Source organism: Macaca mulatta, chromosome 11 (assembly GCF_049350105.2).
Source record: "Macaca mulatta isolate MMU2019108-1 chromosome 11, T2T-MMU8v2.0, whole genome shotgun sequence".
Lineage (NCBI taxonomy): Eukaryota > Metazoa > Chordata > Mammalia > Primates > Cercopithecidae > Macaca > Macaca mulatta.
Genome location: NC_133416.1, coordinates 62,830,926 through 62,858,779, shown reverse-complemented (window position 1 = coordinate 62,858,779; position 27,854 = coordinate 62,830,926). Strand labels below are relative to the sequence as shown.

Here is a 27,854-nt window from a genome sequence, read left to right as displayed (position 1 = left end):
CAGCAGAAAGAGTGCTCTATGTGACCATGGGGAACAGGGAGCACTAAGATGCCACGCTGGACCCAGGCCCAGGACCGCTCCCCTTACGTTTCCTCTCTCTCTGCAAATTTCTCTTCCCAGGTTGTCTTCTAGCGTCTTCCCACTTTTCATCTCTTACCCTCCTTCCTCTGTTTCCGCCCCTCTCTTTCTATCTGTGCTTCTCTCCCACCGCATTCCAAGGCGCCGCCTCCACCACTCCCGGGCTGGGGATGGGATCGGGGGGAGAAGGGGAGGAGAGCGCCGCGCAGGGGCGGAGCCGCAGCCGGTGCTAGGCTTGGGGGGCGTGGTGGTGGGGGGTCAGCAAGGCTAGTTTCCACCCCAGCCACCAGCCTGGGCATTCCCTTGGCGACGCGTTTGGGTCTCCACCTGCTGCGGGAACGAGGGGCGGGGCAGGGGGCGGGGCCTGCGCGGTGTTCCCGGGAGAGGAGGCTGGAGCCGGAGTGGACGCCCGAGCTGCGGCTGCTGTAGTTATCCTAGCCCGTGCTGGGGCGGCGGAGCGGCGGGAGGGAAGGCTAGCGGGGCGAAAGACTGGGAAACCTCTGAAAGACCAACGAGACTTCGGAGACCAGAGACGCGCCTGGGGGGACCTGGGGCTTGGGGCGTGCGAGAGTTCCCTTGCACTCGCTGGGAAAGCGCGCGGGGATCGTCCCATGGCCGGGGCTCGGAGCCGCGACCCTTGGGGGGCCTCCTGGATTTGCTACCTTCTTGGCTCCCTGCTCGTCGAACTGCTCTTCTCACGGGCTGTCGCCTTCAATCTGGACGTGATGGGTGCCTTGCGCAAGGAGGGCGAGCCAGGCAGCCTCTTCGGCTTCTCTGTGGCCTTGCACCGGCAGTTGCAGCCCGGACCCCAGAGCTGGTGAGTCACCGCACCCGCCCGGAGTCCCCATGCTCCAGCCACAGATCGTCCTCCTCCCCACTCTGCGGGGCACCTCATTTCTTTGTCTTCCAGCCCCACCAAGACCTTGACTGCCCACAGACATCTCGCACCCCAACCTGGAGCCTTGCCTCATCTGACTTGGGTCTGAAGCTGCACTTCCCGGCACTGAGACCCAGGATTTTGCCTTAGGGATGAGTTGGAAAGGAAGGTTCTTGTCTTGGCAGCGAACCATCTCCTTCTTCTGGGCCTTTCCCCCAACTTGCATCCTTGATCCAGCCCCAGGGCCTCTGGCTCCCCTGCTTCTTCCAAGGGCTGGATTCCCCAAGGGAGGGAGACTGTCTGTCTCTGCTTAGAATGGGAGGAGATGGAAAGGACATAGAGGTTGAGGGTGCCATGAGAGGGCTGCATGCAGGGCAGACTCCAGAAATAACTTCCTGCCAGAGCATTGCCATGGATGGAATGAGGGCAGCAGGGCACTGGAAGGCCAGGAGAGAGCTTCCACTTCTGTGGTTTAAGACCATGGGAAGATTGGGAGAGGATCTGTAGGTCTGGCAGCCTGCAGTAGGTGGCTTGGTGATAGACAGTGGCAGAAAACTGAGCCCCCAAAGTACTAGTAGCAGCAGTAGTAGTAGCCACAGCAGCTGTAACAGTGAGAGAGATCCAGGAAGGATGCTGGCCAGGCTGCTCCCCTTCCTCCTCTTTAGCAAATTTCCAGCTCCAGGAATCTCAGTAGCAGGTCAAAGACAGGAGGAGTAAGGGGTAGAGGACAATTCTAATTCTTTCTAATCAGTTCAGGACCCGTGGGAGATGGATATACTTTTGTGAGGGGCCTGTGACTGGTCATGTTGCCTGTATCCTTGGCTCTCGCTACATGTCCGATTGTAAAAAGAGAGGCCAGAGATGAAGAAAGCTTCTCACCCGCTCCTGCTAGGGGGCTTTTCTCTCTCCAACCAGTGCCTAAGCCACATTAAGTATCCATTACTGGGATCAATGCTGTCCACTGGGACTGTCTTCTCCCTCTACTGTTGATCTGGGGGCAGGGGGCAGAGACAAGAGCTCATTTCTCCTCACTTGCTTGGGGAGTGGGGGCCTAGCTCTAATCTTTCTTCCTCCATTATCCCTATCATCTGGTAGCAGGGGCTCTGGTCCCCAAAACTTTGGGAGAGATAGAAAGCAATGGACTTCATCTCCTCTTCTATTTACCATCTACTTCCTCATTCACCTTTGCTCCCTTCCTCCCTTCCTCCCTCCTTCCCCCATCTGCCAGAGTTTGAGGACTGGAGACCTTTTTAGGACATGCTGAACTCTCTAAGCTATTTCCAGGCAAATTCTAGGTTATTTTTAATAGCTTGGTCTCTTGTCATTTCCCCCTCCTCTCTGAAGGTGGCCCCTGATTCTGTCTCCCAGAGCCAAGCTGGGGGCATTCCCAGAGGGCCTGACTGCCTCACCCTGCTTTTGCTCCAGCAGGGGGTGCTCTGCTGCGGGGGGGGGGGGTGAGGGAGGGGGGCATGTGAGAGGCCAGGCACCTGCTCAGTCCCTAGCTTTTTAGTTGCAGGTTGCCTGCCTTAGCACGCCCTGATGAAAACAACTTCTTGCCTGTTTTGATGTCTTTTAGTCTAGCTCTGGGATGAGACTTTGAGGTCTAACCTTTGCTGTGTGGTTCCAGCCTCATTTATTTCCTTCAATTGTAAAATGAATATAAACAATAGTATTACTACATACAGTTGTTGTGCAGATTAAGAGTTCTTAATATATGTAAAATGCTTAGAATAGTGCATAGCCCACAGTGAGTGCTGTGAAAGTGTTAGTAGTACTGCTATTCTTGTATTGTGATTCACAGAGTGCTTTACAGAGATTCTGGATCCAAAGGCTTGGCTAGAGGGCCTCCCCTGCTGAGCCAGCCTTCCAGGCCAAGCATCCTCTCCAGAGGGCCACCCAGATTGAGAGGGGCCAAAGAGGGGCTGGACTTGGGCTGGGGCGCTGGAGTGTGTGGAGAATCGAGAAGTGCGGTGGTCGTGGGCTACTCCTTTGTCTTCACTTAGCTGAGCTCCTCTGCCCCCAGCTGCCAACACTTTTTTTTTTTTTGCCTTTCTCTCGGCAGTGGCTGCACTGTGGCTGTCCAGAAGCCTGGGGTAGTTAGGGCTTATGGCATTAGGTCAGGAAGGAGTGTGTGTGTGGCTGGACCACAGGTGGAGGGACTAGAGAGGCTGCGGCTGGGTGCTCTTGTTCCACTAGGGATCGAGTGGTCTCTTCTCCACCAAGAGCGGACTGGGCATATCTATGCACTCAGCTTCTTTCCTCCACATGGGCCCCTCCCCTCCTCCCTACTTTTGGCCTCCAGAGGAGATGTGAACATAGAACAAAGTTAACTTGTCTGGGTGCTTAGCTATGCACTGACCAGCTGTGACACTGGATATCTCTATGAGTCCACAAAATGTGTGTGTTCAGTAAAACACATCCTGACACTCCCTATGGGGCAAGCACAAAGATGAAAAGACAGCCCCAACCCTCAGTGAGATGGTCACCTCTATATTTGGAGGTTGCGGGGACTGCTGACTTGCCTGAAGGTTGCCGTTTATTTGCACAGGGCTGTATCACCTCGTTTCATTTTCTGCCCAGGGTACCCTCATCTCCCCTCTCCCTTCTTCCCTTTCTGGGGTGGTCTCAGTGTTCTAGAGACAGGTCAGTCACTGAGTGGAATGACAAAGTATTGGAGTTAGGCCCATGTGGATTTGAATTCCAGCATCACTGCTTAGTGTCTTTGAGTTTCCTCATCTGAAAGACAAGAAGAGAATCCTTATCTCGTAGGACTGTTGTGATGATTAAATGACATAATGCATGTGACTTGCCTATCCTGGTGCTTGGCACATATGTGGACAGTGATGAATGTTAGTTTTTCATATCCCTGGTGTCTAGCTTCGGATCTGACATCATAGTAGGTGCTGAATAAATATGATTTCCTTGTCTCACCAGCACCTGACACAGGGCTTGGCATATGATAGACTCTCAATAAGTAGTTGAATGTCCAATGTGTCTTCTCGTCTCTACTACTCCCTATACCCCTTCTCTCTGTTGACACTGGCCCTGACAAGGGATGGCAGCTGCTAAGAGACGAGGAGGAGCTGTGGGAAGGAAGAATGGTTCTCTGCCCTCCCCCTCCACCCCAGCAGACCTGGCACAGTGTCCCACAGATGCCTATCTGTAATACTGCCTAACATGGTTTTGGGCTTTGCCCCCCCAGGAAGGGAGATGGAGGAGAAGAGTGTGGGAGAGAGGCCTTGAGGTTTGTGCCACTGCCACTTCTGAGTCTCTCCTTCTGCAAAGAGAGGACACATGGAGCCAGCTGGGTGTCAGTCGTCTCACCTCATCCCAGCCTTCACTCTGGCCTGGGGCTTCAGCCCCGGGGGACCCAGGCAGCCTCCATTCCCAGCACAGTGCTTCCCTGGGGAAGACGTCTTGGCTGTGATCATGGAAAATTGTCCTGCCAAGAAAGTTGTAGCTGGGAAAGAGGCTGAGGGGGAGGCAGGAGAGAAGACTGGGTGGGGGTGAAAGGGAAGGAGAAATCATAGACATGGGGGGAAGGAAGGATGGGGAAGGGGATTCAGGATGTCGGGAAGAGAATGGGGTAGCACTGGACTCAGAAGGAGAAACTTGTCCCTACCTCCATGCCAGCCAGAGTGACTGATCGAATCCTGGGCTGGCACAGCTTCTGGGAGATGAGGTCTTTGCTGGGTCCCTGATGAGGGGGAAGTGGATCTGTATCTAGCCTCTTGCCTGTCCTCTGAAGCTGGTCCCTGAGCCACAGTCTGATGCCGGTGTGGGGCCCTGTTACTTTTGCTCCCAGCATTCTTGGCATTTCTGGCTGGGTTTCAACTAGACTGGGTTGGGGGAGCAGGGCAGAGCTTGGGGATGGGGCCAAGGAGGGGGTAGGGAAGGCCTACTCAGGAACAGGTGCTGGGAATAGGCGGTTCTTTCAAACCAACAGTGCTGGCCTGGCTGCTCGGGTTGGTGTGTGTGTGTGTGTGTGTGTGTGTGTATCTACTGTGCATGTTGATTCCTCATCCAGCTGGTATGTACATGCAACGTGATGACTGCATGACCAAGTATATTAATTTGTCCTTGCCAGGGTTTGAGAAAACTGACATTTGCCCCTTCTCTTTAGTCCTTGAACACTCTCTTTAGTACTGAGGGGTTGGGCCTGGGCAGCAATAAGGAGGTTGGATCATTCTGACATCTAACTCCTGTCCCTGTCCCTGCCCCATCTTGTAGGCTGCTGGTGGGTGCTCCCCAGGCCCTGGCTCTTCCTGGGCAGCAGGCGAATCGCACTGGAGGCCTCTTCGCTTGCCCCTTGAGTCTGGAGGAGACCGACTGCTACAGAGTGGACATCGACCAGGGAGGTGTGGCCCTGCATGAGCGGAGTGGGGGAAGCGTGTGAGCAGGGAGGAGAGGACTTGGGCTCCTCTTCCCTCCCCTAATTCCCAGTGTTCTGCCTCCAGCTGATGTGCAAAAGGAAAGCAAGGAGAACCAGTGGTTGGGAGTCAGTGTTCGGAGCCAGGGGCCTGGGGGCAAGATTGTTGTGAGTATTGCTTCTCATGACTGAATGCAAGGATGGTGTGTGTTTATGGTGTGTGCATATGCACAGGTGTGCTTAGAGAACATAAGTTAGGAATATGGTATGATACCAAGTACATCAGGGAGATATAAAAAGGTGTGAGGCCTGCTCCTTGTCCTTATACATGTAAAAACGTCTGTCCATTCATTCATCCATCCATTTGTCAAAGTCTTACTGAGAACCTTTTAAGCATCAGGCATTGTGCTAGTTACTACAGGGGAAGGCTGAGCTTGGTGGCTCATGCCTGTAATCCCAGCACTTTGGGAGGCCGAGGCAGGTGGATCACTTGAGGTCAGAGGTTCGAGACCACCCTGGCCAACATGGCGAAATCCTGTCTCTACTAAAAATACAAAAATATTAGCCAGTCGTGGTGGCAGGTGCCTGTAATCCCAGGTACTCGGGAGGCTGAGGCAGGAGAATCACTTAAACCTGGGAGGAGGAGGTTGCAGTGAGCTGAGATCACACCCTCGCATGCTAGCCTGGGAGACAAGAGCAAAATTCCGTCTCAAAAAAAAAAAAAAAAAAAAGACAGGGCTCTCTGTTTCTCACTCTCGCTGTGTCTTTTAGTAAGACGCACAGACACACAGTTACCAATACAGATCACTGTGGGGCAGAAGCTGGTTAATGTTAAGTGAGTGGTCTAGTCTCCAGTCTATAAAAATCCAAAGGAGGAGTAGAGAGAAGACTTCTGCAGATGGGGTGATTGGAGCCAGGCTTTAACAATAGGTAATACCTAACCTGTGCAACATAGTGGGACCTCATCTTTACAGAAAATAGAAACAAATTAGCCAGTCATGGTGGTGCATGTCTGTAGTCCCAGCTACACAGGAGGCTGAGGTGGGAGGATCACTTGAGCCCTGGAGGTCGAGGCTGCAGTGAGCCATGATCGTGCCACTGCACTCCAGCCTGGGTGACAGAGTGAGACCTTACCTCAGGAAAAAAAAACAAAGTAATACTTGGAGAGTGAAGAGGACAGCAAGTTCTTTGCAGAGGAGGTGCTAACACTTACAAAGCTCCAGGGAAAGGGCCAAGCTTGGCATTTTGGAGGACTGTGAAATGATCAGGGAGACACACATCCTATGTGGTGGCTTAGTCGTGTCTTTTGGCTCCAGGCAGAATGTGGAACAAGGAGATGTCCATTTGAGGGCAAGGAAGTGGGTGCAGACAGGTTGCTGGGTTATGCACGGACCTTCGTAACATTGGCAGGGTAATGGTGCTTGAGTGGTGCCGGCATAGCGGTATGTGTGTGTATGTGTGCATGTGCGTGTGCGTGTGAGCACACACGTATCAGTGTCTGCCAAATCTCTGCATGTGGGCAGCATGCCTCAAGCAGGTCCCTGGCCCACAGAGTGAAATGATCCCCATCCCTTCCTCCCCCAGACCTGTGCACACCGATATGAGGCAAGGCAGCGAGTGGACCAGATCCTGGAGACACGGGATATGATTGGTCGCTGCTTTGTGCTAAGCCAGGACCTGGCCATCCGGGATGAGTTGGATGGTGGGGAATGGAAGTTCTGTGAGGGGCGCCCCCAAGGCCATGAACAATTTGGGTTCTGCCAGCAGGGCACAGCTGCCGCCTTCTCCCCTGATAGCCACTACCTCCTCTTTGGGGCCCCAGGAACCTATAATTGGAAGGGTGAGTCACTCCTCGGGGAGGGGAGAAGGGGACCGAAACCTCCTCTTACCTCAGAGACATGGCCAAGCATGACCACATGTGCACTGCTGTATGGCCCCAGGGCACTGCCATGCCTTCCACCCCCACTGAGCTAGTGCACACGTGAGTGGGGGGTGCCTCCTTTCCCTTGCACGGCCAAGTGTTCCTCAACGTGCTGGCATGGGCCCCAAGTGCACGCTGGGCCTGCAGCTGGGGCCTGCATGCTCCAACACACTAGCCCACACCTCATCACTGCCATTCCCGTCTCCGCACGCTGCTGCTGGCTGAGCTGACACTCGGTGAGTGTGATGCCACATCTGGGGGACCCCAGGAAGCCTGGGTTGGGAACAGGGTGGGGAGAGGGCTAGAAAGAAGAGGAGGGGCTTCCCCGTGTGCCTGTCTAACTCAGTGTCCAGCTTGAGGGGTATTTCTTGCACCCTGCCCTGGGCACTAACAGGACTGTCCTTGCAGGCACGGCCAGGGTGGAGCTCTGTGCTCAGGGCTCAGCGGACCTGGCACACCTGGACGACGGTCCCTACGAGGCGGGGGGTGAGAAGGAGCAGGACCCCCGCCTCATCCCGGTCCCTGCCAACAGCTACTTTGGTAGGGACCCCTCCCCGGCCCAGAGCTGCTCTAACCCTCTGCTCCTCTCTTTTGTCCTCCCTCTCCATGCTCCCATCCTTCTGTCTCTGTTTCTGTCTCTCACCCTGTCTCTCTCTGTCTTTCTGTCTCTGGCTGTGATCTCTCTGGTCTCTTTTTCTCTCTCTACCTCTTCTTCTTCCACCTTTTTCTGGCCTTTCTGTGGCTCTGTCTCCCTACTCTGTGGCCCCTCCTCTGGATGTCCCGTCCCTGGTGTCTGCCCCCACCCCCCACAGGGTTGCTTTTTGTGACCAACATTGATAGCTCAGACCCTGACCAGCTGGTGTATAAAACTTTGGACCCTGCTGACCGGCTCCCAGGACCGGCCGGAGACTTGGCCCTGAATAGCTACTTAGGTTTGTAAGCTCCCACCTCCTGGACTCTAGGGGCATGGCCTGGCCTCCCCTCCTTCCCCAGGGAACTTGACCTTTGGTGCCTTATAATCTCCTCCTCCCCCAACACACACCCAGGGAGACACACATTGGGCCCAAATTGCAGAGAAGAGCCGGGTCCAGTGACCAGGCCTAAGAAGAGGAGGCCCCAAGGGTGATGGCCTCTGGGGCTGTGAGCCAGGGATCTCCAGGGAGGAAGATTCAGGTGGAGTGAGAGGGCCAGGGCTGAGGATATCCTGGGAAGGACAGTCCTGCCTTCTAGGGGGACTTTCCTTGAGGGATGGATGGTGGGCACATATTGAGGAAAGGGCTAGTGGTGTTGGTAAGTCCCTCTCCTTGTCTCATCTGCCTCCCTCTGCAGAGGAGGAGGAAACCAGGCCTGGGAGATGTTTGGGTGAAGCAGGCTCTCTCTCACTCCCCCTTGTCTCCCCCTCATCCATGTGAAGACTTCCCATTCCTGTCAGGATGAGGGATTGGGGAGAAGAGGTGCACTGGGTGGGATTCGGGCCTGAGAGGGACCTCTAGCTCTTCTAGCTCCCTGGGTGTGGGCAGGATCAGGCCACTGTGCTCAGCCTCCTACCTGGGCTCCTGGCCTTCTCAGCCATCACCGTTCTGTCTCCTGCCCATTCCCTGAGGCTGACCTCACTGCACTTTTTGTGCCAAGCTTGTCTCTGGGCCTGGTGGGTGTGGGGGGCTGCCAGGCCCTGCGGGAAGGAAGAGCCATCCAGCTGTGGTGCTGATGACTTGGGGAACCTATCTTTTGACTGTTAACCTAGGGGAGGGACAGGGGATGGGGGAGCTGTGACAAACCCCAGCTTCTGGGTCTTGGGGTGAAGACTTAGGGGTAAGTCACCCTTTCCCCAGGCTTCTCTATTGACTCGGGGAAAGGTCTGGTGCGTGCAGAAGAGCTGAGCTTTGTGGCTGGGGCCCCCCGTGCCAACCACAAGGGTGCTGTGGTCATCCTGCGCAAGGACAGCGCCAGTCGCCTGGTGCCTGAGGTTATGCTGTCTGGGGAGCGCTTGACCTCCGGCTTCGGCTACTCGCTGGCTGTGGCTGACCTCAACAGTGATGGGTGAGTGGGTAGAGGGCCGTGCCACCTGAGGGAGGCTGGGTCCTGTAGCCCCATTCTGGCTGAGGCCACTCAGCCTCCTGCTGGCTCCTCTGGCCAGGGAGAACCCGTACTGAATGTTTCCCTCTCTCCATAGCTGGCCAGACCTGATAGTGGGTGCCCCCTACTTCTTTGAGCGCCAAGAAGAGCTGGGGGGTGCCGTGTATGTGTACTTGAACCAGGGGGGTCACTGGGCTGGGATCTCCCCTCTCCGGCTCTGCGGCTCCCCTGACTCCATGTTCGGGATCAGCCTGGCTGTCCTGGGGGACCTCAACCAAGATGGCTTTCCAGGTGTGACTGGGAACTGAAAGGCTCAGGGGAGGGAGGGGCCGCAGGAGGGATGGGGAAGCCCCTCAGAGGTCAGGGTGCGGTCTTCTGAGGACTCCGGGAGTGAGGGTTCCTGGGCTTATGTCTGAGCTTTACCATTTACCGGCTTTCTGACCTTGGCAAGTTACCTAACCTTTTTGCGTTAGTAATGTCTGCAGGGAGTGGCCAAGAGGATTAAAGATGATGTACGTAGAGTGCCTGGGATTTTGTAGCCTCTCAATAAAATAGAAAACATACCTGAGTGACTGGGGAAAAGTTGAGGCCTGGACCTTGTCTGCAAGGCCCCCAGCCAGGGTGACTGCCTTTTCCCTGTGCCCTGCAGATATTGCAGTGGGCGCCCCCTTTGATGGTGATGGTAAAGTCTTCATCTACCATGGGAGCAGCCTGGGGGTTGTCGCCAAACCTTCGCAGGTGAGGGGAGTCGCTGGGATGAGGGAATGGGTGTGGGTGGAATCAGCAGAGGCATCGGGGAGGCAGAGGCCTGAGGGAGTTGGGATCGAGGGAGGCTGACAGCCGGTTCTCTAGGTGCTGGAGGGCGAGGCTGTGGGCATCAAGAGCTTCGGCTACTCCCTGTCAGGCAGCTTGGATATGGATGGGAACCAATACCCTGACTTGCTGGTGGGCTCCCTGGCTGACACTGTCGTGCTCTTCAGGTGAGCCCCTCACCACCACTTCTCCCTCCCTGAGGGTGTCAGCCCCTCCCTGTGACTCTGACCCCCATCCCGGTGCCAAATCTAATGCTCAAGATTGTTTCCCAGCCTCACGTTCTCACATTTCTGGTGCCCTTGACTCCCCAATTCCAGGGCCAGACCCGTCCTCCATGTCTCCCATGAGGTCTCTATTGCTCCACGAAGCATTGACCTGGAGCAGCCCAACTGTGCTGGCGGCCACTCGGTCTGGTGAGGCAGGATGGGGTGGCACCTGGACCCTGGCAGCTTCCCCTGCCCTCCCTTTGATCCCTTTATCTCCCCAGTTTGGGGCTGGGGCTGTGACAGGATGTGACAGATGGGGTGGGGGTGGGGGCCTTGGCCCATTGGCCTCGTTTGGCTCAGGAGCCACCCTCTGCCCCCGCAGCGTGGACCTAAGGGTCTGTTTCAGCTACATTGCAGTCCCCAGCAGCTACAGCCCTACTGTGGGTGAGTGCAGTTCCCGCTCTGCGGCTCGCCCTTTTGGGTTTCCCAGGGAGGGGGAGTCACTTCAAGGTCACCCTGGGAATAGGGTGAGCTGGAGCAGCTCTGCAGCTCAGTGACGACTCCTCTCCCAACATGCCACAGCCCTGGACTACGTGTTAGACGCGGACACAGACCGGAGACTCCGGGGCCAGGTTCCCCGTGTGACCTTCCTGAGCCGTAGCCCAGATGAACCCAAGCACCAAGCCTCAGGCACCGTGTGGCTGAAGCACCAGCATGACCGAGTCTGTGGAGATGCCATGTTCCAGCTCCAGGTGGACACTGACCCCTTGGCTTCTGAGGGTCATTGTCATGGCTCCATCTCTTTTCCGTGATTCCTCTTAGCTGCTTCTTCCCGAACACACTTGTGCCTCCTTCTAAGACCTAGACACGTGGGAAGCCTGTCTTCTGAGCTCACTTTCTCCTCATCTGCTGCCCTCTCCTGTCATTTCTGCACTCCCTGGAGGAGGAGGAGGTGCAAGGGCTTCATGTCCCCCCTTCCAGCTGAATGGAGGAGGTGGCAGTTTTTATCATCACATCTGGTCCTCAAAGCCTTAAATCCTGGGTTTCTCCTGCCCCCTACCCCAGTCTTTCTCCCTCCTCCTTGCTCAGTTCTCCACCCCTCTCATTCATGTCCCTAAGCTTCTTTCCAAGTTTTAGAATTGGTCCTAGGTCTGGCTGGGGCTCAGAGCAGGGCTGAGGCCTGGGGATTGTTCCAGTGAGGAACAGCCCTTCCTCTTCCTAGGATAATGTCAAAGACAAGCTTCGGGCCATTGTAGTGACCTTGTCCTACAGTCTCCAGACCCCTCGGCTCCGGCGACAGGCTCCTGGCCAGGGGCTGCCTCCAGTGGCCCCCATCCTCAATGCCCACCAGCCCAGCACCCAGCGGGCAGAGGTGAGCATGGGTTCTGGTTTAGCCCAGGAGGAGGAGCTGGGAGGGCAGAGATCATAGTCCCTCCCCAGTGACACCCATTCGTAACTCACAGAGCCCTTTCACGTATGCTACTCCAGTAATTCCTCATATCTCTAGGTGCCCAAATGACCATGTGTTCCTAGTCAAGGGGACAGAGCTCCTCCACTCCATGTAGTCATTCAGGGGCTCAGGTTGATGGGATTCTGTAATCTTCAAATGAGGCCTTCAAGCTCTTGAAGTCACATTCATCCCGTTCAGCTGGAAGCGGGGGACATGAGGCCCCTTGTGTGGTTTTTATGGCCGGCCCAGAAGTGGTGCCCTTGACATCCCTTCCGGTTCTAAATCTGGAACTCAGTTACATGCATGTGAGCTGGGGCAGTGTGGTCCAGTTCTTGACTTGCTGTTAGTCTCTACCATGGCATGGTAGTGCTCCCATCATTTTACTGCAGAGGAGAGGACGTAGTTCAGGATCACACGCTGGTAAGCAGCAGATGAGAGCTGAGCACAGGTTGTTTAATCCTGTGATACTCTAACCCACTGTATGCCATGGTGACAGGTTTGCCCCCTGCCTTGTCCCCTAGGAATGCCCCTTATCTCATGTCTCTCCCCAGATCCACTTCCTGAAGCAAGGCTGTGGTGAAGACAAGATCTGCCAGAGCAATCTGCAGCTGGTCCGCGCCCGCTTCTGTGCCCGGGTCAGCGACACGGAATTCCAGCCTCTGCCCATGTGAGGGGGGCAGAGAGCAGGGTGGGGGTGGGAGGGCAAGAGTTCAAGGATTGAGAGAAAGCCCCCTCAGGAGGACCAGTCAGAGGGAGGGCTGAGCCTGCAGAGAGGGCAGAAGGTGGAAGAGGACCTGCTGATGACTTAGAGACTGCGATGAGGGTCAGTGATGGGGCCGTGGGGGCTCCCATGGCAAGGGATAGCAATCCTTCACAGTACACTAATAATACGCAGTCTACATACATCTCATTGGTTAGTCTTCAAACCTCTGTGAGGTAGGAATTATATTAGTCTCATTTTATAGATGGAGAACTGAGGCCTAGAGAGGTTAAGTTAGTTGCCCAAGGTAAGTAATGGTGGAGCTGAGATGAGAATGGAGGTCCTCTGACTCCCAGTTGTGTGTACAGAGGCCTGAGGCTTGGACGGGCGTGATGGGGACCTGGAGTGGGAAGAGAGGCTCAGGGAGTGAAGGCAGGTACTGCGGGGAGCAGACTGGGAGGGGGAGTGGTAGGGGGAGGTGTTCTTAGCGGGAGTGGGGTCTGACTCTCCAGGGATGCGGATGGAACAACAGCCCTGTTTGCACTGAGTGGGCAGCCAGTCATTGGCCTGGAGCTGATGGTCACCAACCTGCCATCGGACCCAGCCCAGCCCCAGGCTGATGGGGATGATGCCCATGAAGCCCAGCTCCTGGTCATGCTTCCTGACTCACTGCACTACTCAGGAGTCCGGGCCCTGGACCCTGCGGTGAGGACCTGGGGGCAGGATGGGGTGGGGTCTTGAGGGGCTCCAGTAACTCAGACTGACCTTGCCTTCTCTCCCATTCCAGGAGAAGCCACTCTGCCTGTCCAACGAGAATGCCTCCCATGTTGAGTGTGAGCTGGGGAACCCCATGAAGAGAGGTGCCCAGGTTAGCACATCTGCCCTTATCCCTATGTGAGTAGCCTCTCTGTAAGCCCATAGACCACCCCTGACTCTAATCGCTTTCCACCCTTGGCCTAGGTCACCTTCTACCTCATTCTTAGCACCTCAGGGATCAGCATTGAGACCACGGAACTGGAGGTAGAGCTGCTGTTGGCCACGTAAGCCAGGCGGGGCCGGAGGGGTGAGGTGGGGGTTGTCATATTGACCTCATCTGACCCCTTGGGAGGCGCCTGTGCCTGATGCCCATACTTGCCCCTGCCCACTCACCAGGATCAGTGAGCAGGAGCTGCATCCAGTCTCTGCACGAGCCCGTGTCTTCATTGAGCTGCCACTGTCCATTGCAGGGTGAGCCTGGCCCAAGTGGGTACCTCCATTGGAGGGAAGGGGCATTGCCACTTCCAAACCTTGACCAGGGCCTTGCCTGCACTAAGCCAGGCCCCAGACCTTCTTACCCCTGTTCTGACCTTTGCACACCAGGATGGCCACTCCCCAGCAACTCTTCTTCTCTGGCGTGGTGAGGGGTGAGAGAGCCATGCAGTCTGAGCGGGATGTGGGCAGCAAGGTCAAGTATGAGGTCACGGTAAGTGTCAGGGATGAGGCCCCTCCATGGTTGCCCTCCCTCCTTGGCACAGAGGAGAGGCTGAGCTGTGTCCCCAGGGCTGGGGCTCTTCTACCATGTGGCAGCATGCTGGTCTAGTGAGTTTGAGGCCTCTGGTCTGCATCTGGACCTTGGCTGCGGTAAGGTGTTTCTGCTGGGGCCTCACCTGACCTTTCCTGGTCATTCTGTCTGGCTGTCTCACCTGCTGGTCTGGTAGGCCATGAAAGTCCAGGGAAGCTTCTCTGCTGTAGGCCTCAGCTGGGGGATGGGAACATGGGGTGGGAGTTAATGTCTCTCCCTAGAACTCTGCCTTTGCTTGGCTGGGGCCTCCCCTCACACCTTCCAGGGACACTTCTAGGGTTCCCTGGATTTGGTGGGTGGGAAGAATGGTGCCTGGTGGGGTCTAGGATCCTGAGTATTTGTTGAAATTATGTTTCCTGAGGGCCTTCTCTTCAGCCCCTGTTCCTTCCATCTCTGTGGATTTACGATCCACTTGAAAACTGAGTTCCTTGGCTGGGCATGGTGGCTCATGCCTGTAATCACAGCACTATAGGAGGCCAAGGTGGCAGGATTGCTTGAGCCCAGGAGTTAGAGACCAGCCTGGGCAACATAGCCAGATCCTGTCTCTACGAAAAATAAAAAAAAAAAAAGAAAAACGAAAAACTGAGGTCCCTCCCCTCATACTCTCTTTTTCCCACAGGTTTCCAATCAAGGCCAGTCGCTCAAAACCCTGGGCTCTGCCTTCCTCAACATCATGTGGCCTCATGAGATTGCCAATGGGAAGTGGTTGCTGTACCCAATGCGGGTGGAGCTGGAGGGCGGGCAGGGGCCTGGGCAGAAAGGGCTTTGCTCTCCCAGGCCCAACATCCTCCACCTGGTGAGGCTTAGGTGGGGGTGGGGGTTAGATGTTCGGAGAGATGTCATGGGGAGTAAGGGTAGTGAGTGCAGTGATGGGGCAGGAGGAAGGCGGTGGGGAGGAGATTCTATCTCAGGACGGCTGTGATTGGGGGGACACTCACTGAGACCCCCCTTCTGTGTCCAGGATGTGGACAGTAGGGATAGGAGGCGGCGGGAGCTGGAGCCGCCTGAGCAGCAGGAGCCTGGTGAGCGGCAGGAGCCCAGCATGTCCTGGTGGCCGGTGTCCTCTGCTGAGAAGAAGAAAAACATCACCCTGGTGAGGGCAGGCCGGACTTGGTGCAGCCGGAATGGGAGTGTGGGGTGTGGGGGCACAGAGCTCCAGGGTACTGTGTGTCCAGGAAGGGTAGCCTATTGAGACACGTGATGGTCAAACGCCTGGGTGCAAGTTGACCAGATGTTCCCATCACAGTACATAGGAGGGGGTGCCCGGGAGGCAGCTACTGACACTGCAGACCTCCTTCCTGCTCAGCCCCTGCAATTGCTCACTCTAGAACACGTCACTCCACCTGAAGCAAGTTAGTTAGCCAAGCAATTGATTCACCTTACATTTATATAAAGCATTACATTTTATAGGTGATGGATGGGGTTAGCCCATCCTCACACTTTGAGGTCTGTTGGTCGTTCTTCTGAACTCTTATAACATAAAAAAGTCAATTTGTGTAAGGACACTTGCTCGATGTTTACAGTATTAAAAATGTTAAGTTCTTTTTTGTTGTTGTTGAGACAGAGTCTTGCTCTGTCGCCCAGGCTGGAGCGCAGTGGTGCGATCTCAGCTCACTGCAACCTCCGCCTCCCTGGTTCAAGCAATTCTCCTTCTTCAGCCTCCCGAGTAGCTGGGACTACAGGTGCATGCCATCACACCTGGCTAATTTTTGTATTTTTAGTAGAGATGGGTTTCACCATGTTGGCCAGGCTGGCTGGTCTTGATCTCCTAACCTTAAGCGATCTGCCTGCCTCGGCCTCCCAAAGTGCTGAGCCATGTGCTTGGCAAAAACACTAAATTCTAAAAGTTCTAATAATGAAGATGATAGCATATTAGATGTGATTTATTAAGTCTACCCCTTTTGAGCAGTTTTGCTTTCCCCTTTTCTGCTTGTTTTGCAGAGTTATGTTGTTTAGGTGAAGGGATTGAGCAGATCCGCACATGCTCTGTGCCCCTCCCTGCTAGGATGGGGCTCGCAGTGACAATGTGGTGGGGACGTAGATTAGGGGAGGGTCTCTGGCCTGACTGTAAGGAGGTGGAGGTAAACCTCAGGTAGAGCCAAGAAGATCCTTTGCAGGGGAATGTTAGCAGCTGCTGCAGTCCCTGCACTGGGCCCTCAGCTCCCCTGGGAGCATGGCATGAGGCAAACTGAAGAATGTCAGGGGATATAGGAACCTGTGTCTTAGCTGTTGCTCTGTTACATGGATAGTCCTCCCTTCTCCACCTGACCAATTTCCCCTGAGAGGTCTCCCTTTTAAATGGGAACTTTGAAATAGATTCTTTTTGTTTTCATGTTGAAATGTATTTATTTATTTAAATGACAAAAATTATATTTATGTATAATATGATGCTTTGAAATATGTTTATACTGTGGAATGGCTATATTGAGCTAATTAACATACACATCATCTCACATACTTATTTTTGTGGTAAGAACACTTAAAATCTGTTCTCTTAGTGATTCTCAAGAATACACTATGTTGTAATTAACTAGAGTCCCAATGTTGTGCAATAGATCTCTTAAATAGATATCTCTTCCCTCTGTCTAACTGAAACTTTGTACCTTTTGACCACCACCTCCTCCAGCTCCCAGCCACACCCCGCCTTCACCCCAGCCCTAGGTAACAACTATTCTACTCTCTACTTCTATGAGTTCAACTTTCAGATTCCACATATAAGTGAGATAATGCAGCATTTATCTTTCTGAGTCTGGCTTACTTTGCTTAACATAATGTCTAAAGTAGATTCTTTTACAAAAAAGGCAGAAGGCCTTGCTTTTAGACAGCTTGGCTGAGGATTCTTGAATGGCTCAAAAGTGGCACAAGAAAAGCTGACTCAAAGAATTCAGACACTCTCAAAGCCATTCTTCTGTATCTGGATTGTGGTGTGATGATATAACATAACTTTCAGGCAAATGGGTCAAGAGGTGGTGATTGGGCCAAATGGATTTAGGTCAGTCCTGGAAAGAACAGAGCCTGAGTCCCCTGCCCCCCCAGGAGCTCCTGAGGCAGCCTCCTCCTGCTTCAGTGAGTTTGGGTTTAGGGCAGGGGTGTGGCTGTATCGAATATGGAGCTGAGTTCAAATATTTGCTCCACCACTTATTAGCTTTGCTAGTGTTGTGACCTGAGGCAGGTCACTTGGCCTTCTTGGGCCTCCTCAGTTTCTTCCTTTGAAAAATGAGGATGATAATAACGTGCACCTTGCAGGACTGTTGCGAAGCTTAAATGAGATAAGTGCCCGACAAGTAGTAGGTGTTCAATAAATGGGACTGTCATTAGGTAACATAAGCATCACTTGGGGAAGCTACTCTGCCTGTGCTGTCAAGTAAGAGATTCCCCTCCATGCTGCCTCCTCCACGCATTTCAAAGCTGAATAGCTCAGATTTAGGGTAGGCAGCTGTTTTGGATATAAGATTAGTTTGAGAAGACTTCCTGGAGGAGGGGAGTTTGAGGTCAAGTAAGGAAAATGGGAGAGATGGCAGTCTCAGCAGGGTCAAACTGAGTGGCTTAGACCCTTGTCTGTCCTTATCCCTAGGACTGCGCCCGGGGCACGGCCAACTGTGTGGTGTTCAGCTGCCCACTCTACAGCTTTGACCGCGCGGCTGTGTTGCATGTCTGGGGCCGTCTCTGGAACAGCACCTTCCTGGAGGTGAGGATACCACTGGGGCTCTAGTCTGTTTCTTCTTCCCCAAAAGCCCCTCCGGGACTCACTTCTCCTCCTCCCTCCTCACTGTCCAAATGCAGCATCCTTTTTTTTTTTTTTTTTTTTGAGATGGAGTCTTCCTTTGTCCCCCAGGCTGGAGTGCAGTGGTGCGATCTCAGCTCACTGCAACCTCTGCCTCCCAGGTTCAAGAGATTCTCCTGCCTCAGCCTCCTGAGTAGCTGGGATTACAGGCACGTGCCACCACATCCGGTATTTTTGTATTTTTCATAGAGATGGGGGTTTGCCATGTTGGCCAGGTTGATCTCAAACTCCTGACCTCAGGTGATCTGCCCTCCTTGGCCTCCCAAAGTGCTGGGATTACAGGTGTGAGCCACTGTGCCCAGCCAAAATGCAGCATACTCTTAACCCAAAGCAGGCAGAAACATCCTCTGTGTTGGGCACCATTACACTGATAATTTCAGGAGGTAAGGGGAAGGGAGGGAGACATGGGGCATTTAGAAGACGGGTCTCCTTTCCTATTCCCTTAGGAGTACTCAGCTGTGAAGTCCCTGGAAGTCATTGTCCGGGCCAACATCACAGTGAAGTCCTCCATAAAGAACTTGATGCTCCGAGATGCCTCCATAGTGGTGAGCTGCAGGGCTAGGGGATGGGTGGGGAGGACTCTCTTCTTTCCTGCTCCCTCCAGCTCGTGTTCCATTGACCTCTTGCTCCATTGACCCCTTGCTCCCCAGATCCCGGTGATGGTATACTTGGACCCCATGGCTGTGGTGGCAGAAGGAGTGCCCTGGTGGGTCATCCTCCTGGCTGTACTGGCTGGGCTGCTGGTGCTAGCACTGCTGGTGCTGCTCTTGTGGAAGGTGAGGCTTGGAGAGGGTGGGGCTGATGGGGGTGGACTTCCTGGTCGGGTGGGCAGCCTTTTGTACTGTGGTTCTGTCACCCACCCATACACTCATGTATTCAGCAAATCTGCACTGAACACTTAACCTGCATGTCTCAGGAACTCTATTAGTCCCTGGATGTTTCAAAGATAAATCAGATGCAGGCTAGGTGCAGTGGCTCATGCCTGGAATCCCAGCACTGTGGGAGGCCTAGGCGGGTGGATCACTTGAAGTCAGGAGTTTGAGACCAGCCTGGACAACATGGTGAAACTCCATCTCTACTAAAAATACAAAATTAGCCAGGTGTGGTGGTGTGTGCCTGTAGATCGAGCTACTTGGGAGGCTGAGGCAGGAGAATCGATTGAACTCAAAAGGTGGGGTTGCAGTGAGCCAAGATGGCACCATTGCACTCCAGCCTGGGTGACAGAGCTAGACTCCATCTCAAAAAAAAAAAAAAAAAAAAAAAAATTCAGATGCAGACCTCATTAGGGATTTTATAGTCTAGTGGGGTAGGAGTGGTGAGCCTGTAGTCAAGGACAAGGCAGAAAGTGTTGAGTTGAGAAAAGGCAGTGGGAGTTTAGAGGGAAACAAGCTTGAGAGGAGGTAGCACTGAAACCAGTCCTTAGAGGAAGGTTGGGTGGTAGGGTCAGGATGTAAGAATATGAGGTAGGTGGGGTCTAGCAGGACCGTGGCAGGCAAAGTCATGGAGGCAGAGAAGTGTGATCTGACTTAACTAGAATGTGGCAGTGAAAACTGGAAAGGTAAGTGTGGCCAAGAAGGCCAACAAGCGTGGAGAACAGCCTCCAGGGAACTGCCCTCAGGGCGGAACTCGGAGCTTCCCCATACCAGGCTTTGCACGGAAGTATTCTTGTACACCCAGAGCTGTATACAGAATCATATTATCATCCAGGGCTCAACGTAAAAGTATGCACATGCACACGTCAGTACAGGGAATCACCTACATCACCAGGGATCATATGCTGAGCCATCTGCCACATCTAGGGCTGTGTTCAGAACCATACATGTCCTTGGGGCTCTGGAGAACTGCCCCTGCCTGCACCTGCTCTTTGGGACCAATCACAGACTAAGCCACCCTTTGGCAAGTGTGAGTCATCAGTAGACCAGGCTCTGGAGTGGCATCCAAGCTGTTGGGGACCTTCCCAGTCTTAGGGGAGATTGATGCCTCTCTGAAACTGGCCCCAGGATGCTTGCTCCCTGCTTCCATGGAAGGAAGACAGAGCAGAGATAGGGGCTCCCGTCCTTCCTCAATCTTTCCCTCCTCTGCCTCCTCTGCCCTGCTTCTCCCTCGACATCCCAGTGTGGCTTCTTCCATCGGAGCAGTCAGAGCTCACCTTTTCCCACCAACTATCACCGGGCCTGTCTGGCTGTGCAGCCTTCAGCCATGGAAGTTGGGGGTCCAGGGACTGTGGGGTAACTGTTGTGTGTGTGCATGTGTATATATGTGTGTGGGTATGTATGTGTGTGAATATAAGGAGAATTCCCAGCACTCAGGGGATCAGGAATGTTCAGGGTGAAAAATGAGATTGCATGAGAGTGATGTGAGGTGAGAGGTAATTAGAAGGGTGCAGATATAAGGGTAAGTCTACACAGCCTGAGGCATGCACAAAGGGTTGGTGGGCTCATGGGGTGTGCATGTGGGTGTGGGGAGGTCGCATGCATGCTTTTTTCTAGGGGCATGAGTGTGCAAGGAGATGAATGTGTAAGGAGATGCCATGCAGTCTGAGCATGTAGGAGTCTTGGGCCTCTGAGTGTGAGTGTGCAGGGGCACATTCCCACCCTGGTGTGTAAGGGCCAGCATGGTCCTGATTTAGGGTGGGGCTAGACTACTGTATTGATGGACAAGAGGGCGTTGCTGTAAGGGGCATGCTGCCCAAGGTACAAGTACACAGGGTGCATGTTTATGGGGCTTGAGAGGCATCATTCTAGAGACGCAGGGGACTAGGAAGCCATTTTCTTCCTCAGGTCTTGTTTGTGTTCTGGGGGACACTACTGGGTCTCTTAAGAAGCTAGAGTGGGTAGAAATCTTGAGTCAGGTCCTGATGCTCCACTCTCAAGACCCTCTTTCAGGGGCCAAGGGAGATGCCCTTGGTCCTGCCTCTTGGATGCCTTCCCGGTCTCTCTCTTGCTGTGAATGAGAACCTGGGGACCTGGCACTGATGGGAGCACCGTGGGTGTTGCCCACCGCACCAGATGCTGTTCAGCCTGTTTCCTTTCTGCCGCAGCAGGGATGGTGAGGGTGAGGAGCTGTGCCGTGCCAGGCGTCTGCTCCAGGGACCACAGCTCTTCAGGCTCCTCATGGTCCAGCCTGGTGTCCTTACAGATGGGATTCTTCAAACGGGCGAAGCACCCCGAGGCCACCGTGCCCCAGTACCATGCGGTGAAGATTCCTCGGGAAGACCGACAGCAGTTCAAGGAGGAGAAGACGGGCACCATCCTGAGGAACAACTGGGGCAGCCCCCGGCGGGAGGGCCCGGATGCACACCCCATCCTGGCTGCCGATGGGCATCCCGAGCTGGGCCCCGATGGGCATGCGGGGCCAGGCACTGCCTAGGTTCCCATGACCCAGCCTGGCCTGTGGCTACCCTCCACCCCTTCCCCAGAGATGGCTCTTTGGGATGAAGAGGGTAGAGTGGGCTGCTGGTGTCGCATCAAGATTTGGCAGGATCGGCTTCCTCAGGGGCACAGACCTCCCCCACCCACAAGAACTCCTCCCACCCAACTTCCCCTTAGAGTGCTGTGAGATGAGAGAGGGTAAATCAGGGATAGGGCCATGGGGTAGGGTGAGAAGGGCAGGGGTGTCCTCATGCAAAGGTGGGGAGAAGGGATCCTAATCCCTTCCTCTCCCATTCACTCTGTGTAATAGGACCCCAAGGACCTGCCTCCCCAGAAGTGCCTTAGCCTAGAGGGTTGGGGAGGAGGTTGTGTCACTGACTCAGGGGCTCCTCTTCTCTAGTTTCCCCTCTCATCTGACCTTAATTTGCTGCATCAGTCTAGTGGTTTTGTGGTTTTGTCTATTTATTAAAAAATATTTGAGAACAAAACCTCTGCCTCTTAGAGTCTTGCTCCCTCATCCCCAGCGTCTCTGATTCTCCGTGGCGCCCCCAGCTCAGGATGAAGGTGGTAGGGGGAAGAGAGAGTCAGGGGGGCTCGGCAGGGATGCAAGCACCATGACTTTCGTGACCAGTTCCTAGAGACACATGGGTGTCGCCTCAGGAGGACAGCAAGGGGAGCTTTACCATGAGAACAAAGGAAAGGGACAACGTCGGGAGGCAAACATTGGGAGACTAGTCCAGAAACTTGCAGTTAAGGATACAACAGGGTACAAATGTTTACTCCCTGTGGTCAGGGTAGAAGTAGACTTTATCACTGTCGAAGGAGGGATTGAAGTTAGAGATTGCCCTGGCAGAGGTTGGGGAGACAGGGACTAGGAGATGGGACAGGAATGGCTTTTCTCATTCTGCTAGTTCCCTCTCAGTGGAAGATACGTAGGCTGGTGGGTGACTTGTTCTAATTGGAGGCTGGGGAAGGAGCAAATGAGTGCCTTGGGGCTTGGGAAAAGTTATTTGACAGCCTTTCCCATGATGTGGGGCCCAACAGGTAGCCACTTGAAGGGAGGGGGCTGTCGTTCCATTTGGACTTCGGAGAACTGGGCATTCTCAAGATCCTTCCAGGTCTCTCTGGTGAGGCAGCAGCCGTCCCCAATGTGTTTCCAGGTGGGCTCTAAAACTTGCTGCCACATGAAGGCCCAGCTTCCATGTGGTTCCGTCACATGCTCCCAGAAAAAGAGCACACCTCCCTGGGAGGGAGGAGAGAGTTAGTGTCACTTGGCTCCATTCTGACCCCGCTCCCTATCGCACTGATCAAGACAGTCAAACTTCTTGGTGAAATGGGAGCTGCTGGTCCGAGAGTCATGGAGCAAACTGTTGTGCCCCTGACCTTTTCTGCGTCCCCTGCTACCACCTTCAAAGTGCATGTAAAGAACCTCATAACTGTAGGGACATGGCTGGTGGGAGATCTTTAAAGGCTGACCAGAATAGCCCAGGGCAGGCAGAAGGGGAAATTGAGAAACAGGAGTGGAGGGCCCATTGTATTCTTTTTTTTTTGAGATGGAGTCTCAGTCTGTTGCCCAGGCTGGAGTACAATGGCGTGATCTCGGCTCACTGTGACCTCCACCTCCCGGGTTCAAGTGATAATCCTGCCTCAGCCTCCCAAGGAGCTGGCATTACAGGCATGAGACACCACGCCTGGCTAATTTTTGTATTTTTCAGTAGAGACAGGGTTTCACCATGTTGGCTAGGCTGGTCTCAAACTCCTGGCCTCAAGAGATCTGCTTGCCTCACCTCCCAATGTGCTGGATTACAGGTGTGAGCCACCTCGCCCAGCTGGGCTCATTGTATTCTGAGATACAATGAGAGAGATACTCTCTCACAAGACCCAGATGCATACACAAACTGCTTCCTGGACATCGCTGTGAACATCCCAGGGAAACCTCAGGTCCAACTCTTGACTGAAGCTGGGGTTCCTCAAGCTCCTCGCCTCACTATACTCTCCCTAGGCGATCTCAAACCTAGTAAGTCCAAAAACAGCTTTCTTCCATCTCAGTAAATGGCACTTTCATCGGCTCTCCCCTCAGTTGCTCATGCTAGAAACCTGGAAACTATCCTGAACGTTCTCTCGACAATCTGATGAATTCTACTCTACTTCCCCTACTATCTTTATCTAGAACGCTCTTTTATTTTCCCCACCCTGTCACTCTGCTTAATCCCTCATATCTCTTTTTTTTTTTTTTTTTGAGACAGGGCCTCATTCTGTGGCCCAGGCTGGAGTGCTGTGGTGTGATCATAGTTCACTATAATTTGAACTCTTGGGCTCCAGTGATCCTCCCACCTCAGCCTCCTGAGTAGCTGGGACTACAGGCATGCGCCATCACACCTGGCTAGCTTTTGTATTATTATTATTATTTTTGTGGAGACGGCGTCTCACTATGTTGCTTTGGCTGGTCTCGAACTCCTGGGCTCAAGTCATCCTCCTGCTTCGGCCTCCCAAGCACAGATCTCGATTTAAACTTCAGTCCCTTAGGTGTCCTCCCTGCTCCCCTCCCTGTCCCACGGTGGTAGGTGATTCTCCTGTTGCTTCCACAGCACCCAATTTTTCCCTGTCGTGGCACTGGTCATGTCTCCTATTCACCAGCAGGTAGGGATGGATGGGGTGTCTAATGTGCTGCTTACTACCTCAGACGCCCCATTCTGGGAGCCGAACCCTGGGGCGGCTGATGCTGCGTTTGCCTGCCTCACACCCATCTCCTTCCCACTCTGCTTACCGGCCTCAGTACTCTCTGGACCTCCTGCAGGACCTTCCTCGGGCTCTGCACAGAGCACAGCACCAGGGTGCAGACCACCACATCCATGGAGCCATCAGCCAGCTGTCTCATGTCCTCTCCAGGAGCCACCACAAACCGCTCGTACTGGAGGTGCCTGTTCTCAGCCATGCTCTTTGTCAGGAACTTCTCAAAGTGGGGATTTGGGTCTAGGCAGGTAACCCTGCAGCCCGGTGGGTAGAACTGAAAGTTGGCTCCGGTTCCGCAGCCCAGCTCCAGCAGGTCCACCTTCCCGGAGGCTCCTGTAAGCCCCTTTATCTGGCTGAAGAGCTCCCGTTTCTTGCCCTCCATCTTGCGGTTGCTCTTGGAAGTCAGCACAGCCATCAGGTAGGGGAAGTAGGTTTTGCACAGAGGCTGCCAGCAGCCCAGCAGAGCCATGAGGTGCAAGGGCAGGGTAAGAAGCAGCACCAACAGCTGCAGGAGTGGGACCAGGACGTCCATGGCAGACCAGCTCTGAGCTGTGCTTCCGCTGGGGCACTGGCTTTTTCCCTGCTCAGCCCCTGCAGGCACTGGCGTCCCCTCCCGCTGTGATAGGACTTTGCTCCTTGTCTCCTACTTGACAATTTCCTATTTGCCAGGGTTGAGTGGGTGTATGGAATTCCTCCAGAGGGCGCAGGTCCCACAGCCCCACAGGCTCTTCAATGACTTTTATGCGGGCGGAGGGACAGATGGTACCCATGTTCCTGGGTTCTGGGGCACTGCGCCCAGCTGAAGGGGGGCAGGGATTGCTGAGTCATCTCAGAGGGAGTGGGAGGGGATGAGGGGATAAATTGCAGATGACAGACTCATGGCGGGAGAGGCGGGGGGGGGGGGGCGCTGGCAGGGCGTTGGGGGTGGGTAGTAGGGAATGCTGGGGACAGAGTTGACTCATGGGACATGTCCTGACCTCATTCGGTCCTCAGGTCCGGCACTTCAGAGGGGCCATAGGAAAGGAAGGGTGCTCTTGGCAGAGGAAAAAGTAGGTGTACAGGACAGAGACAGCATGCCCTCTCCTGGAAAGGGTGAGAAGTTTAGTTCTGTGGGGAATGGGGTGAGTTGGAGAAATAGGGGGAAGGGAGGTCAGAGAGTAGCCACTTTTTAGAGATCCTTCCCTTCCTCCCTCCCTCCCTTCCTCCCTTCTTTCCTTCTTTCCTTTTTTTGAGACAGGGTCTCTGAAGCCCAGGCTGGGGTGCAGTGGCGGCAGTCTCGGCTCACGGCAACCTCAATCTCCCTAGGCTCAAGCGATCCTCCCATGTCAGCCTTCCAGTTTCTGGGACTACAAGTGCACACCACCCAGCCCGGCTGTTTGTTGTTGTTGTTGTTGTTTTTTTTTTCTGTTTTTTTAGAGACAGGGTTTCACCCTGTTGCCCAGGTTGGTCTTGAACTCCTGGGCTCAGGTGATTCATCCACCTCGACCTCCCAAAGTGCTGGGATTACAGTTGTGAGCCACTGGGCCGGGCCGAGAAGAATTCTTTTTTACAAAACATTATTAAACAATTTTTTTTTGGAAGAGGCAGTACATTTACTCGGTACAAAATTAAAAAGATACTAAAGAGATTACAGGGGAAATTCTCTCATCTACTCCTGTGTCCCAACCACTCAGATCTCCTCTCTGGAGGCACTAAATGCCAATTTCTTGTGAATCCTTCCAGAGATGACCTGTGAATGAGCAGGGAGCACACACACCACGTGTTTAGATCCATGTACATATAATATATGTATCCATATTCCCTTTTCTTTTACAAATGGTAGTATATTGTACACAGTCTTGTATACCTTGCTTCCCCCCCTTCTTAACAATGTATTGGATTTAGTAGATAGTAGCAAATGGTTTTCCAAAGTGATTGTACCCATTTACATCAGCAATATTTGGTTTTATGTGTCTTTTATGTGTTCATATTAATATTGATGAATAGATTCCTATTTTATTCACTGATTTGTAACCTAATACCCTATTTATTTATTTACAGTTTCTTTGAGGTATAATATATATAAGAAGATTTACATACTTACAGTATATAATTAGATTAGTTTTGACACAGTATATACCTGGGAAACCATTACCACAGTCGAGATAATGAACATGTCTATGTGTTAGGCTTTTGCATTGCTGTAAAGAAATATCTAAGGCTGGTTAATTTATAAAGAAAAAAAGTTTACTTGGTTCATAGTTCTGCAGGCTGCGCAGGAAGCATGGCACCAGCATCTGCTTGGCCTCTGGTGAGGATCTCGGGGAGCTTACAATCATGGTGGAAGATGAAGGGGAGCAGTGTATCACATGGCGAGAGAGGGAGCAAGAAAGACCTTGTGTGAACTACCAGAGCGAGAACTCGCTCATCACCAAGGGGATGGCACTGAGCCACTGATGAGGGATGGGACCTCACGAGCCAAACATCTCCCACCAGGCCCCACCTCTGAAATTGAGGATGACATTTCAACATGAGATTTGGAGGGAACAAACATCCAAACTATATCAGTTTCCTTGTGCCTCTTTGTAGTCCATTCTCCCCTCTTTCATCCCCATCTTCAGATAACCACTGATCTGCTATCTGCTCTCTGTCAGTACAGATTAATCTCTCCTTCCCTCCCTTCCCCTCCCCTCCCCTCCCCTCCCCTCCCCTCCCCTCCCCTCCCCTCCCCTCTCCTCTCCTCTTGACAGAGTCTCACTCTGTGGCCCAGGCTGGAGTGCAGTGGCGTGATCTTGGCTCATTGCAACCTCCGCTTCCCAGGTTCAAGTGATTCTCCTGCCTCAGCCTCCTGAGTAGCTGGGATTATAGGTGTGTGCCACCACCCTCGGCTAACTTTTGCATTTTTTTTAGAGACAGGGTTTTACCATGTTGGCCAGGCTGGTCTCGAACACCTGACCTCGGGAGATCCACTGGCCTCGGCCTCCCAAAGTGCTGGGATTACAGGTATGAGCTGCCATAGTTCTCAGTAAGTAAGTAAATTCTCAGTTCAGTAAGTAAGTTCTGGCTTACTTACTCTTTTCTGCATGAGGCTGAATTTTTTTTTCTTACAATTAAGAGACTCTGTATTTCCTTTTCTAGAAATTTTCATTTTATTTTTTTATTTTATTTATTTTATTTTTTATTTTTTTTTTGAGACGGAGTCTCGCTCTGTGCCCCAGGCTGGAGTGCAGTGGCGTGATCTCGGCTCACTGCAAGCTCCGCCTCCTGGGATCACGCCATTCTCCTGCCTCAGCCTCCTGAGTAGCTGGGACTACAGGCGCCTGCCATCGCGCCCGGCTAATTTTTTTTGTATTTTTAGTAGAGACGAGGTTTCACAATGGTCTCAATCTCCTGACCTTGTGATCCGCCCGCCTCGGCCTCCCAAAGTGCTGGGATTACAGGCGTGAGCCACCGTGCCTGGCCTATTTTTTATTTTTGAGACAGAGCCTTGCTCTGTCACTCAGGCTGGTGTGTAGTGGTGCGATCACAGCTCACTACAACCTCAACCTCTTAGGCTCCAGCAATCCTCCCACCTTAGCCTCCTGAGTAGCGGGCACCACAGGTATGTGCCACCATGCCTAGCTAATTTGTTTTGTTTTGTTTTGTTTTCGAGATGGAGTCTTGCTCTCTTGCCCAGGCTGGAGTGCAGTGGTGTGATCTCGGCTCACTGCAAGCTCCACCTTCTGGGGTCACGCCATTCTCCTGCCTCAGCCTCCCGAGTAGCTGGAACTACAGGTGCCCGCCACCATGGCCGGCTAATTTTTTTTTTTTTTGTATTTTCAGTAGAGATGGGATTTCACCGTGTTAGCCAGGATGGTCTCGATCTCCTGACCTTGTGATCTGCCTGCCTCGGCCTCCCAAAGTGCTGGGATTACAGGCGTGAGCCACTGCGCCCGG

The 27,854-nt window shown here is 53.5% G+C and overlaps 2 protein-coding genes across 11 annotated transcripts; one reads left to right on the top strand and one right to left on the bottom strand.

Annotated features, from left to right (window-relative positions):
- The first annotated feature begins 479 nt into the window (after window positions 1–479).
- On the top strand, window positions 480–21,694 carry ITGA7 (integrin subunit alpha 7). Of its 10 annotated transcripts, XM_077954455.1 has the most exons (27): window positions 480–895; window positions 5,186–5,313; window positions 5,413–5,492; window positions 6,909–7,164; window positions 7,654–7,785; window positions 8,058–8,177; window positions 9,078–9,285; window positions 9,419–9,612; window positions 9,971–10,059; window positions 10,174–10,301; window positions 10,452–10,547; window positions 10,723–10,784; window positions 10,923–11,092; window positions 11,563–11,712; window positions 12,342–12,457; window positions 13,003–13,195; window positions 13,278–13,358; window positions 13,451–13,530; window positions 13,643–13,717; window positions 13,850–13,952; window positions 14,671–14,847; window positions 15,013–15,144; window positions 17,626–17,739; window positions 18,282–18,380; window positions 18,486–18,611; window positions 19,951–20,063; window positions 20,974–21,694. In XM_077954455.1, the coding sequence occupies exons 1-27, from the start codon at window positions 690–692 to the stop codon at window positions 21,032–21,034; spliced, it is 3,489 nt and encodes a 1,162-aa protein (XP_077810581.1). In that variant the 5' UTR covers window positions 480–689; the 3' UTR covers window positions 21,035–21,694. The 10 variants fall into 10 exon arrangements, with proteins under 10 accessions (XP_077810581.1, XP_077810582.1, XP_028685413.1 ...); XM_077954456.1 differs by lacking the exon at window positions 7,654–7,785; XM_028829580.2 differs by lacking the exon at window positions 8,058–8,177.
- Window positions 21,625–24,734, bottom strand: TMT1B (thiol methyltransferase 1B). Its single transcript, NM_001194494.3, is given in 2 exon segments — window positions 21,625–22,449; window positions 23,974–24,734. Coding segments are annotated over 2 exon segments (735 nt in total). The 5' UTR covers window positions 24,472–24,734; the 3' UTR covers window positions 21,625–22,212.
- Between the last annotated feature and the right edge of the window lie 3,120 nt (window positions 24,735–27,854).

Bases quoted from the DNA above. Each gene is read 5' to 3' on its own strand.
- ITGA7 (XM_028829584.2), top strand. From the start codon at position 690: ATGGCCGGGGCTCGGAGCCGCGACCCTTGGGGGGCCTCCTGGATTTGC. The intron at 5,493-6,908 runs GTGAGTATTGCT...TTCCTCCCCCAG, and splicing joins GGCCTGGGGGCAAGATTGTT to ACCTGTGCACACCGATATGA. The intron at 18,381-18,485 runs GTGAGCTGCAGG...CTTGCTCCCCAG, and splicing joins TCCGAGATGCCTCCATAGTG to ATCCCGGTGATGGTATACTT.